Source organism: Gossypium raimondii, chromosome 11, assembly GCF_025698545.1.
Source record: "Gossypium raimondii isolate GPD5lz chromosome 11, ASM2569854v1, whole genome shotgun sequence".
In the NCBI taxonomy this organism is placed as follows: Eukaryota; Viridiplantae; Streptophyta; class Magnoliopsida; order Malvales; family Malvaceae; genus Gossypium; species Gossypium raimondii.
In genome coordinates, this window is record NC_068575.1 from 31,372,185 (window position 1) to 31,385,396 (window position 13,212).

A 13,212-nucleotide genomic window follows, 5' to 3' on the forward strand; every position below is an offset into this window, starting at 1 on the left:
ACTTTTGGGCGAGGTAGACTATGCCCATTGCTTAACTTAGAGTTCATAAGGATCTTCCTTACTTTAGATTACTATTTGTACCTTCCTTTAACTTACATCCCGGATTCGCCACATGTTTTGGCGTCCTGTAGTTTCACTATTTATCTCTTATTACTAGAAAAGTTCGCCATTTCGTTTACATATAGAGTCTTTCTTTCAGAGTTCGCTGGATATAAAAGTTCCTTCTACTTGTCTCATACATCATTTCTTACACTTGCCTTATCTTTAGAGAACCATTCATTTAGAATTTGTTGCACATTTCTTTCTTTCTTTCCAAAGGTTTGCCGTAGAGGCGTACATTTCCATAAGTTGCCACTGGGGCCATTCCCTTACTTAGATAGCCACAAAGGCTCCTTTTTTTTCCACCACAAAGGCATCTTGTTTAGGGGTTCATTACTAAGGCATTCCTTTTAGAGGATTGTCACAAAGACATTCCTTTAATAGATTTTTGCTACAAAGGCCTTTCATAACATTCAGTACTTGCCACAAAGGCTTTCCTATCCAGAGTTCTGCCATAGAGGCATTCCTTTAATAGAGATCGCCATGAAGGCATTTCCTTTCATAAATCTACCATGAAGGCATTCTTTTTCATTCAGTACTCGCCACATATGCTTTCCTTTTAGAGATTTGACACAAATACATTCTTTGAGAGGTTCACCACAAAGATTTACCTTTCCATAGTTTTGCCACAAAGGTATTCTTTAACATTTAGTACTCGCTAGAAAAGGCTTTCCTGTCTAGAGTTTTGCCACAAGGGTTTTCCTTTACATCCAATACTCGCCGCAAAGGCTTTCTTACTAGAGGTTCTCCACATAGACTTACCTTTCCTGAGAGTTGCCACAAAGGCATTCCTTAACACTTAGTATTTGCCACAAAGGTTGTCTTTTAAATGATGTTTTAAATGATAGGGATTTGCCTAAACTCACACTTAGTGAGGTTTTCCCCTCATCATTTTCAGGACACACAGAGAACCACATTGGGTAATAACCTTCCTTGAATTTCCCCATATGATGCCATAACCCACTAGTTATGGTCTTACATGATATGATATTATTTCCATATGATGCCATAACCCACCAATTACGGTCTTATATGATATGGTATTCTTCCCATATAACCCATCAATTACGATTTTACATGATATGGTCCTTTAATGCCATGGCGATGGACTTGTCATTTTAGAGATTTGTGTTTTTAGTCATCACGAACCTCTTTGACGACTTTGGAGACAGGCACAGACTCATCATGCAAATGACATACTCATAACAGACATATTCATGCTTACCAGACATACATGCATTTCACATCAAACTCGTTCATTCTTTCAAACACATTAACCATTTCTTATCTTCAAGATTTCTGTTTCTCACTTGGACTAGCAGATTTCATGCATTACATGCTCTTATGTTCATCCTTCATACAGTAAATGCTCTTACGTTCATCCTTCATACTTTACTTTTCTTAGCTTAGGTTTTAGGGTTTTGCTACATTTTGTAAAAGATTTTAAACATACATCTTACATGCAAGAGTCGGCTTAAGGACTTACTTGATAACCTCATAGAGTAGTTTAGCCTTCAAATCCACCATACAAGAGGATGCTACAACCTCCTCTAACTTGCAGAATAGAATAACTTCGTTAGTACCTATCCGAGTAACCGTTATCATCATTTTAAACCCAGACATCTCTCAAAGACATGTTTCTTCAATCATACTTATAGATCTATGATTTCTTGATAGAAAAAGTCGCGAAGCGTACCTTATAGTAAAGAAAATCACTTAATTTATCCAGGATTCTTAACTCAGCTCATAGCAATGTTTCTATCTCTTTTTAGACCTAAAGCCATTTCATTTTTCAGAGGGAAAAGGGAAAGAAGATAAACTTTTCTTAACCCAACTAGAGTGTGCTTTTAACTTAACCCAAGTCTCTATGGGTGTCACATCCCAAAATCTAGGTTAGTAGAAATAGGTTAATGAACCGGGAGTGGTCATGCTCGAATTTTTTTAGATAATCTTTTGGTCATTTGATAATAAGTATCAAGTCTAGTGATTGAGTAGTGGTGGAGCTATCCTTGATGACATGTGTTCAAATGCTTTCGCTCACATTATTTTCTATGTGGTACAATTTTGCTTCAAGCCTTAACAAAGGTCACACCATGTTTTTAAAATAAATGTTGTAGGAATTATAACAAGCTAATAAGTAGTCAAGTGGTTAAGTGCTTAGTTAATTTCCTAAAGGTCTTATGTTTAATTCTCCACTCTTTCATAATTTTTGTTTAAATTTTTGTCATAAAAATCTTTGGTCAACCCCCTCTTTCCAACCACTAGTGTTGCCATATAGGTAAAGATTCTTTCCTCCATTATCTAGTTAACTTTCCTCCCTTAGCCCTTTTTTTACTCCACATGTTCCCCTTCCTTCCTTTTCTTCCCCACCTCTCACTCCCTTCCTTTTTCCCCTTGTTAACTTGCTATGGACGTTCTCCACCCGAGGGAGAGTCTACTCTCTCATTTGTTTCATCCTTCTCATCTCCATTCCTATCTTTTCTCTAGTCTCCCCCTTTTACACCACCTTGAACCACCATTATTTTCATTTTGGCCCCCTTTCCTCCACTGTTAGCCACCACCATTCGACCTAAAAACCACCACTTCATCACCTATCCTTATCCTCTTACTCTATTCTTCAACTGTTGCACCACCATCGATCCGCCACCGCCGCTGCGCTATTGCACCACCACCACCATCGTTAGTCATTATTTTTTTGTTATCCATTTTCTCTTCAAATCTCTAGTCATAATCAAATTTCTATTCTTCTTCTTGTATTTTCTTAAATCATTACTAAAATCTTATACTCATTCTTATATTTTGATGTCGATATTTCCATGGTTTTTACTTCTTTGAATCAAGAATCTGGTGAACTGTCGATCCTTCTAGTCAAATCGTATTAATGTAAGTCTGGGATGATATTGGTACAGATAATCACTCCGTTCTCATTTTTATCAATGGATGAATGTAATAGTATTGTTAGATATCAATTTTCTTTTATATTAACATCTCGTATATTATTCGTGTGTTGAATGATTGATTGTTAAAAACTCGAAACACCTTTGACTTTTGGAAAGTGAATCACTTCTCTGATTCAAGTCGTATAAGTGTAAGTGTCATATTGGAAATCAATATTAAATCATTTTTATTTAAAATGATAACTTAAGTAACGATTTAATGATGGATTATTCATTGTGTTTAGATATGAGATTGATCTAATTAAATCTGGAAGTGGGCATTAGAATGAGGTTTTCGCATTGGAGTTGCTTAGGTCAGGTGTGGGTCTAACTTAATACAAGTTATATATATCTTTAAAAGTGCCTAAATAAAGTATTATTACTTGATTTTTGAATTATGTGAATACATTAAGTATTTTAAAATGTGAGACTAAATCCGTCAAAACGAATAATACAAGTGATTCCGAACCAACTTTTTTTTAAAGTATATTGTGTGGTTATGTTTATTGCGGAGTTGAAAAACATGTTGTTCTTATTCACATGTTATGTGACATTATGGTATAAATGATTATTCATGATTGCTAAAATGTGATATTTTAATACATTACGATAATGTGGTTTGTATGTCAAAACATGCTTATGTGATACTAAGTGTTAAATGATTGGATGAGCATGATTTACATGTCTAAAGTGTTATTATGTAACAAAGTGAAAATGTGTTTATTGTTGTTTTATCAAATGCATGGGGTTGGGACAAGTGTAATGAGGAAGTACTGACAATTTATCTGTATTACTGGTGACTTGTCACATTACTGGCAGCTTGTCTGCATTACTGGCAGTTTATCTGCATTACTTGTAGCTTGTCCACAAATTGGAGTGTTTGGATGGATGAGTTTTGGGGAACTCAATTTTGGAGTGTAGTATTGATGGGTAGGATGTTTTATGATAATTTCCATAATCTTTTTACAAAGATTGCATTGCCATGATCATGTGCATAAAAGTAATTATGTTGTATGATAAGTATGTGCATATTTTTATTTAACTTCTTGTTATTTTGATTTGTATAATGGGTTCTTGCTTATTACTTGACTTAAGATTCACACTGAGCTTTATAGCTCACCCTTTTTAGTTTTTTTTTTACAAATAACCCCGAGGTTAGGATTCGATGACAACATTTGGAAGAGTTTAACGAAATTCTTTTTAAATTAATGTAATTAAAGTTTATTTTAATATTTTGTTATTTTGGGATTGTAATAAGTTTGAGTATGGATTGTGGCATGGGACTTTACTTTGGGGATTTTTCATTCAAATTTGCATGAATTGCTTGCATGACATTAAGTTTTAAAAACTGAATAAATTAGTATTTGATTAAGATTATGCATGAAAATTGGTTTTTATTAAAACTTGACAAAATCACTCTTTTTCGCTTCGGCAATGAAAATGAGTTTTAGACAAATATATGACTATGTTTTTGAGGTTTTAAATTGCCTATTGATGTTTTATTGAATTTGCATGAAATATTGATTTTAGAAAAATATGGTTTTAACAAAATGGTTCGTTGAGATTTTCGTAAAAATATGCCAATATTATATTTTTTCACTGCAAATTTGAGAAATGAGTTCTTAATAAAATTAGACTTAGTTTCAAAATTTATAATGTTTACAAATGAGATTTCTAAAGACATTATGTTTTATGAATTTAACATGTTTTTTTTCAATAGTGAGAAATAGTCAAGTTCTTTAGTTTTGATTAAATAAACAAACTATTTTGAAATATGATTGAAATTATGAAAGTTTTGAATAGCTATCAAACTTTTACAAATACGTAAAATACTGAAATCATTGATTTCTAAAATTCTCGATTCTACTAGTTTTGAATGCTTTATGCAAATGGTTTAAAAATATGTTTGAAAACTACGAAATATTTTTTGGGCCATTTGGGTGGTCGTAATGTCTAGGTCGAGTTTAGGGTGTTATGATGGGAACTTGGTAAACATCACATCAAGATTGAGTGGCCTTATCAAAATCTTCCACCCCTAAGAACTTACTCTATTACTCTTTTAGCCTTTAACCTTTCCAGTTCATGTTTGGTTAATTCTTATCTAGCTTTCCTCACAACTTAGCTGTCACAAGACTGTAATGGCTATTGGGGGTACTATGCCATTAGTGTGAACTCAAATCCTAAATTTCATTTTACATAACCATAAGTCTCATTGCACTACTCTTTATAATCCGACATGGAAATCCTTATTCCTTTATTTCATATCGGAGTCCGACCATGCTACATGCCAAAAAGTGTATCTGGGTGAGTACTACTCTGCCAATCATACCCTTCTATGACTATACGCCAAATTCATATATTTTTACTTTCATACAATTATTCCTTGTTTTATCTTACCATGCCCTTTTATGAATTTACCCTAACTATTCCTATTACAGAGGGCCTTGTAGACATAATATTTTCGGTTTGCCACATACTCTTCCTATGGATCTTTTCTTTCAGAATTTGCTAAGTTAGGGCATACGGGCGTTTTCGAGGAATTTCTTATGCTTAGCCAAATTCTTATGTCTTACTCGTTCAATTCTTACTCTTTGTGCATCGCTTCCAATAATATCGTTCAGTCATTGGGACTTCGCTAGGCGGGATGTTACACTTGGAGAGTCTAGGTTCTTATAGGGTGAAGGTGAGCTACAATGTGCCAGAGCATGTGCTTAAAGATACTCTTAGATGTTCTAGTATGTAAAGAGTGTTAGCAAATGAAGAAGGAAAGATGAACTTAAGCACTTAAAGAAATAAAATTTTAGAGAGAGAAGGAGAGTCGTACCTGAGTTATTTATACTTAGTTTTTTGTGTTGTCGGGTTCATTCAACTTGTTTGTTACTAGCCATGTTGGCATTCGAGTTTGTTGGCCTATGACATTGGTTGCTTGAGGATCCTTTCTAACAAGGCAATTGGTCTTTGATATCTACTTGTTATCCAAAGTTGTAACACCTTGAAAGTGGGGTTAAAAGAATTAAGGTCTGTTGGTTAGGGTTAGTGGTTCGAATAGACCTTTAAGTAAGTTTCGACGTTTTTTAAAGACAATGATGAGCTTAGTGGTTCAGTGGTTAAGTGTTAGTCTTCTTTAGATCTCGGGTTCGAATCCTTGTGTGCGCTAAGTGAGAATTAAAATTATTTTTTGCTTTAGTTTCATTTTTTATTATTAAAAAAAATCTGATTGGTCTTTTGTTAAAAGTAAGAGAATTAAAATTATTTTTTGCTTTAGTTTCATTTTTTTATTATTAAAAAAAATCTGATTGGTCTTTTGTTAAAAGTAAGTTTTAATTATTTAGTCTTATTTTAATATTTTGAAAAAGGATAAGAAATCCCAAAATTAACTACTCCAACATTTTTTTCTCTCACGTCAAACTCATTCCCCAAAAATTTCAAATTTGATTTATTATTATTTTTAGTCTCTTCTTTCTCCTTTGTCCTTCAATTTTTCTTTTGATTTCAACATTATTATCGTGAATTGTTGCTCCTCAAAGTGTTCTCTGTTCAATCAAGTGTCGAATCGAGTAAGTGTAAGTGTTAATTTCTTAAGGGTTACTTGGCTTTTTTGATTCTTGTATGTGGTTTAAATCAAAATTCATTAAGGTTAAGTGTATTTGTAAAATTGAATTTCAGACTCGTTTAATTGAGGTGCATTAGTTGATCGTTAGTGTGTGGGCATCGTCTTTTAGGTGTGTTTCTAAATAATTCGTAATTAGTGGTCAATTTGGTGTTGAATTTTTGGGTTTTGCATCGAGTATTGGAGTGGTTTTTGAGCCACCCGGGAGTGCACCACACACAGGCAGTCCAAACGACCGTGTGCTGTTAGATTAATTTTTCCTGTCACACGGCCCGGAGTGGGTCACACGGCCCGGAGTGGGTCACACGGGTTGGCCACATGGCTGTGTGACTTATGTTATGGATTTTATCGATCGTACATGGACGTGTCCTTTAGTCACATAGCCGTGTGCCTCAGTCACATAGGTGTGTCATTCAACCACATGGCCATGTCCCTACTTGTAAAGTTGTGTAATTTTATCACACGATTTAAAGAGTTACACGGTCTGGCCATATGGCTATGTATCTCTGTAACACAGACGTGTTTCTCAGCCACACGATCATGTGTCTCAGCCACACGGCCGTGTACCTCTGTCACACGGTCTGGACCCTTCCACAAGGTCATGTGGTTAGTTTTTGCTCGTTATTTGGTAAATGAATAGTTTTAATCTTGGAATATTCCTTTGCACGTGTAAGCCTCTACAAGGGTAATTGGGACTCGAGTATTGAATGTTGAATGACTAGGAAATGTGTTTTCTTGTAGGATATTGTTGTTATAAACGAATTTATGTATTAATTTGTTATTTGTATAAGTTGTAATGCGACCTTGTTATGACAATTTTGATTTATGGGTTTGAATGGATGTGTAAATTAAGACCTGCTTATGCCATGGATTCCTTTAATAAATGTCAATTAAGAGTATGATGTGATGAATTATAACTGAACATGAACATGTTTGATTATGTTATTGCACAACTGATCTGGTTGCAAAAAGTTTTATCGAGTATAGAAACCAAATGTGTGAAAGTCCGAATGTATTTTATTATTTGCATTTGCACTTGTAGTTGTGTTTGGGATATGAAGTGAAGGGAGATTGATTTGGCAGTTAAACTGCATTACTATAAATTCAGCGGTAAATCCGCAATAAAGTTAGCAGCTTGACTGCATAACAGTTATGTGGCAAATGACCACTATAAGGTGTGATTGGTTTGATGGGTCCACCATAACCTAAAACTTGGTGTGTAGAGGATGGAAGGGTCTAACTTACCCTATTTGGTGTGTATCGGATGGTTGAAGATAGTGTGTAGCGATTGGATAGATTGAAATTGGGACTGGTACATTTGAGCATGAATTGCATTTGTTTTGTTTCGAGTATGTGTTATATTTATGACTCTTTGATTGTGAAATTTTTATCTATTACGTATAAAATATAGTACCAATTATGAGACTGTTAATAAAATTTAAGGAATTATCTGTTTATGTGATGTGTTAGCTGTCATGAGATTCTTAGGGATTTGGTATGAAAAATGTGTGTTTGTTTAAACACTGTCTAATTACGTTTGTTTATGACTCACACTGAGCTTTCGTAGCTCAATCCCTTAGTTTCCTCATTTTCAGGTAATCCACGTGTTTAGGTCACAGACTTAGTAAACTGGGGGTCTTGGAGTTTCTTTAATTTTTTGGTTTGGTTTAATAAGTTTTCTTTGAAACTCAGTAAATTGTTTTCGATTGGTATGTAAGGAAGATTATATAAACTGTGGTATGAGTTTTTAATTTTGGACTCGCAAAGTTATGACTTTTGGTTTTGGGACACTATATGATTTTGCACATGGACATTTGTTTTCAAACTAACTGTGATTCCATGTATAGATTTAAAGTAACCGTTTTTGGTCTTCTATTAGGATAAAAAGTTTATTGTTACATTGCAAATTTCTGGTTTGAAGTTCCAGCTTTCGAAATCACTATTTTGTTTTGGTTACAAAAGATCATAAGATGCGAAATTGGTTTCAAATAAATTTTAAGCGATATCTAAATTTAACGTTTGCAAAGCATATAAATAAAGCTTATTTTTTTTTATTCCAGTAAATTATTAGAGAAAATGATTTTCAAAAAGAAATTTTGAAATATTGATCAGCGTTTTGGTTGGGCCATTTCGGTGGCCAATGTGACTTCCGGAATCCGGTCGAAACTTCTGGGTTGGGTTTTGTGGTGTTACAAAAGTGGCTTGCTCTTTGGTCGATAGCTAGTACTGCTTAATGCTTGGGCCCTTATAGGCTTCTGTTGTCTTTGGGATGTGGTCTGCTTTGGTATAAGGTTGTAGCCTTGCTTATATATTAACCACCCTTAGTCTAGAGGTGTCCATGAGCCGCGTTGAGTCAATGCTTGATTCCAAAAAAAGCATTCATGTTGAGCCAACTTGCTCAAAAAACCTATTACTATTTTAAAAAATAAAACATAATACTATTTATATAATTTATAGTTAAATTTAAATAAAAATATTTTTTAAAAAATCATTTAATTTAAATTTGAATTGGGTCGGCCTAGTTGAGGATAAAAGTTATTGTCCAAACTCGACCTAAGCCAAGCCGAATTGGCCATTTGGCCCATGTGTATGCCCAACTAAGTCCCTCGGGTTAGTTATAAAGTAATCGACAAAGACTACATGATAAAGCAGAATGTCCTGCTTAATGAGACGATTAAAGGTGTAAATAGCATTATATTTTTTTATTTTCAAGTCATTTTTCTGATATGACATGATTGAATTTTTGAAAGTGTTTGCACTTAATGGGCACTCTCGCTTAATGAATCCGTCACTTCTTTAAGTATTCAGACTCTCGACAAAATCAAGAAGCAAAACCCTTACCAATGACAATACCTAACGTGTTAGAATCCGACCTTCAACAATTATAATACTACTTAAGTGAAAACTAATTAGAAATCTAATCATACTAGTCTTCAAAAAAAATTATTATTTTGATATTAATTTAATAATATAATGCAAATTATAGATGTAGTCATTTCTATCTAACGGTAGGTTTAACAATAAATGTCAGTATGTATATACTTTGTCAATTGACATACTCTTTTATTCTATCCTAAGTTGTAGCCTTTAACAACTATTTCTTTGACCTTCAATTCAATTTATTAAGATTTGGGATTATTTTTCCGCTAACCTAGTAAACAATTCAAACTGAATTAAAGATTTATTGATTTAAAAGTTTTGTTCCCATAATTCTAATAAATTACAAGTCTTAAAGGTTAAAGTGTATTAATGCAATAACTGTGAAACCAGCCACTCTTCTTGACCTGCTTATCTGACATTTATAAGAGATGCTTTAGTACTTTAATAAAACATGAAGAAATGATGGATGAGTTACGATATCAACTTGTCATTCTTTTTCTGTAATATGATTGTGGGTTGCCATTGATGTAATGGAGTTACTTTATGAACATGGGGCTCCATTTAGAAATCTGAAAACACCAAAGGTCAAATCGAAACAAACATCCTTTACAATTAAATTAACAACAAAAAGGGAAACTCATTGACAAATGATAAGGGTTTGGTTGAGATTTTAAGGTTATATAGTCTGTACTATATTCAGTTTTGAAAATTTCAATATTGAATAGTAGTTAATTTTAAACATGTTCATGAGTGGGTTACTCGTCTAGATTCGAAAGCTCACTCGGAATTTGGGAGGGTTTAGGTAAAAATATTAGACTTGAAACTTAAACTTGGACAAAAAAATTAAGCCTGTTTAAAATAATGGGTTGGACTTGACCTTAAACATTCAAGGTTTGAGTTCAGTCTGATCCGTTTTTTAATATTTTAATATTTTATATTATGTTATTTTTTATATATTACGTAATTTATAACACATAAAAATTAAATCTATACTAGTATATAATACTACTATAGTGTAAACATTTAAGAATGTTAAGATAATTATATATACAATTTTAATAAATAAAAAAATACTAAATATTAAATTAAAATAATATAAATATATATTTAAAACAATTAAAAATAATATAGGTGAGCCACTAAGTTTAAAATTAGTTTGAGTTAGTCATTTGTAAATATATGCCGGTTTGGGCAAAATTTTAGGCCATATTTCGGGTTGAGTTGAACTTGGACAAACATAAAGTGTGTTAATTAGGCTCGATCCAACTCATGGATATCTCCAGTTAATTCCGTTAACTAAAATAACATGGCCTTTTTTTGTGAGTATTATGTAAGAATAACGAATTGATATGGCATTTTGCATTTGACAATATATTTATTGTATAATATTTTAGAAATAGTAAGATTTAAAGGTTACAGTTTGGTCATAATTGAAATTTAAAAATTTAAAATGTAATTAGGGACTGATAGGAGAATTTGACGTTTTAATAAGTTAAAACAAATAAAAGACAATGTTGTTTTCCCCCACAAATAGGAAATTAGCACGTACGCGTGATTTATTAGTGAACACAAACTCTATAAATATAGTAAGCTTTTGAGTTGATGGTGGAGATTGAAGGGAGGCAAGGAAGCTGCAAAGTTTTAAGCAAAGGAAGTTGCATAGATATTGAAAAATGGGAAGGTCTCCTTGTTGTGATGAAAATGGTCTTAAGAAAGGTCCTTGGACTCTTGAAGAAGATCAGAAACTTGTCAAATATATCAAAGAAAATGGCCATGGTAGCTGGAGAGCTCTCCCAAAACTTGCTGGTATATATATGAAATTATGAATTGAATCAACTAGCTGCCTACCTCTTCCACTACCCTCTAATTTATCTCATTATTGTTCTCTTTGTTGTAATTTCCCAGGTCTTAATAGATGTGGGAAAAGTTGCAGGCTAAGATGGACAAATTACTTGAGACCTGATATTAAGAGAGGGAAATTTTCCCAGGAAGAAGAGCAAACAATTCTCAATCTCCATTCCATCCTCGGAAACAAGTAATTATTATGAATTTTTAGTTTGCTTTTGCATATTTTGAGGGTTGTTTCAATCATTTATGACACTGTTTTTGTTTGATATTTGACAAGATGGTCAGCAATTGCAAGCCACCTACCGGGGCGAACAGATAATGAAATAAAGAACTTTTGGAACACCCATTTGAGGAAAAAGCTTATCCAAATGGGAATTGATCCTATGACTCATAGGCCTCGAATTGATATCTTCTCAAGCTTGCCTCATCTGATAGCTTTGGCCAACCTGAAAGAGCTTATGGATCAACAGCAACCATGGGAGGAAGCTGCTCAAATGGCTAAGTTGCAATGCTTACAATATCTTCTTCAAAACCCACCTTCCATTTCATCTCCCTCTAACAACATGCACACCACTTTCACGGATATGGAAACCATGGATATCTCAAATTCACTTTTAAGTTCACCACCCCAGCTGGCTTCGGTTCAAGGTCTCGATGATTCAATCCCTTTCTCTCGTTTACCTGACCTACAAATCCCTTGTGATTATCGAATATCGTCTTCGAGCAAGGACGACACGGCTCAGGCTCAAGCTCAAAAGCATGCTATGTTAAGCCAAGGAGAGAATACATGCAACTCAACGTGGCTCCCTTCACCTTCTGCGGTTCCATCTGTAACAGAGACGTTGATCAGCAATTTGGGGGATGCTTCATGTTCTTCAAATTTTGACGTAGCTGCTCCTTCAGTTTGGCTTGATGATCATCAACTATTTCAAGATCCATTGTTTCACAATCTTTTGTAGCTTATTGTTTTGAATATGTTTGAGATTAAAAGAAAAGGTTTGCAGCTATTCCATTTCTCTTTTCTGCTTACTTGCTTATGCACCCATACCGTTCATTACCCATGTATAATCCTTTCTAAAACATCAGAGAGTACATTAATATATATAATTATGTATATATAAGACAGCCTTTGCATATCTTTACGTAAAAATGTTTCTTCTTTTTCCAAACAGTCATAAACATAGAGATGGTTCCAAGGTGCAGCAATGGTGGAAACTGGTAAAGTCAATTGCTATTTTACTATAAGAGCAGTGGACCTACCAATAACAAAAACTTCCCACAAACACACACATATTTATTTAGAGTGGGTAAAAGGAATCTAGCTAGTTTTATGTTCATATTAGCATTCTTACAATTCAGAAAAACTTTTTTGACATTCCTTTCTTTTAAATTGGTGACAAGTTTTAGTTAATGAATGCTTTTGGAACATTCAAACAATCATTTGGAGTAAACAAATATAAGATGAATATTGAAGGGAAAAACAAAGAAGAAAACCAATTAATTTACTTAATTTTCAGGTTTAGCCCACAAAAGAAGCTCCTTCTTTGTCTTGCTGTCCACACAATAAAATAACTAATAAAAAGTGTTTCCTTTCTGCTTGCCCTACTTTTGATGTTTATATGTTCCTCTTGTAACTTAAATAATTTAGGGTAAGTTGGGATCAAGACATTGACCAAACCTTTTGAGCCAACCACTTAGAAGAATTATGTAATGAAAAAAAAGTGATTTTGTAGTAAAATAAAAAATTAACTCTTTTATTTTCGATCCATAACATGTTGATTAACAATGTATATAAATTTAATGTTTTTGCTTATTTAGCGACTAGAAAATGATAGATGA

General features: G+C 33.5%; 1 protein-coding gene across 1 annotated transcript; it reads left to right on the plus strand.

Moving 5' to 3' along the window:
* The first annotated feature begins 11,144 nt into the window (after positions 1–11,144).
* Positions 11,145–12,402, plus strand: LOC105801563 (transcription factor MYB93). The gene is made up of 3 exons (XM_012632806.2): positions 11,145–11,331; positions 11,431–11,560; positions 11,651–12,402. The coding sequence occupies exons 1-3, from the start codon at positions 11,199–11,201 to the stop codon at positions 12,330–12,332; spliced, it is 945 nt and encodes a 314-aa protein (XP_012488260.1). The 5' UTR covers positions 11,145–11,198; the 3' UTR covers positions 12,333–12,402.
* The last annotated feature ends 810 nt before the right edge of the window (positions 12,403–13,212 follow it).

Bases quoted from the DNA above. Each gene is read 5' to 3' on its own strand.
- LOC105801563 (XM_012632806.2), top strand. From the start codon at position 11,199: ATGGGAAGGTCTCCTTGTTGTGATGAAAATGGTCTTAAGAAAGGTCCT. The intron at 11,332-11,430 runs GTATATATATGA...GTAATTTCCCAG, and splicing joins AGCTCTCCCAAAACTTGCTG to GTCTTAATAGATGTGGGAAA. The intron at 11,561-11,650 runs GTAATTATTATG...ATATTTGACAAG, and splicing joins CATTCCATCCTCGGAAACAA to ATGGTCAGCAATTGCAAGCC.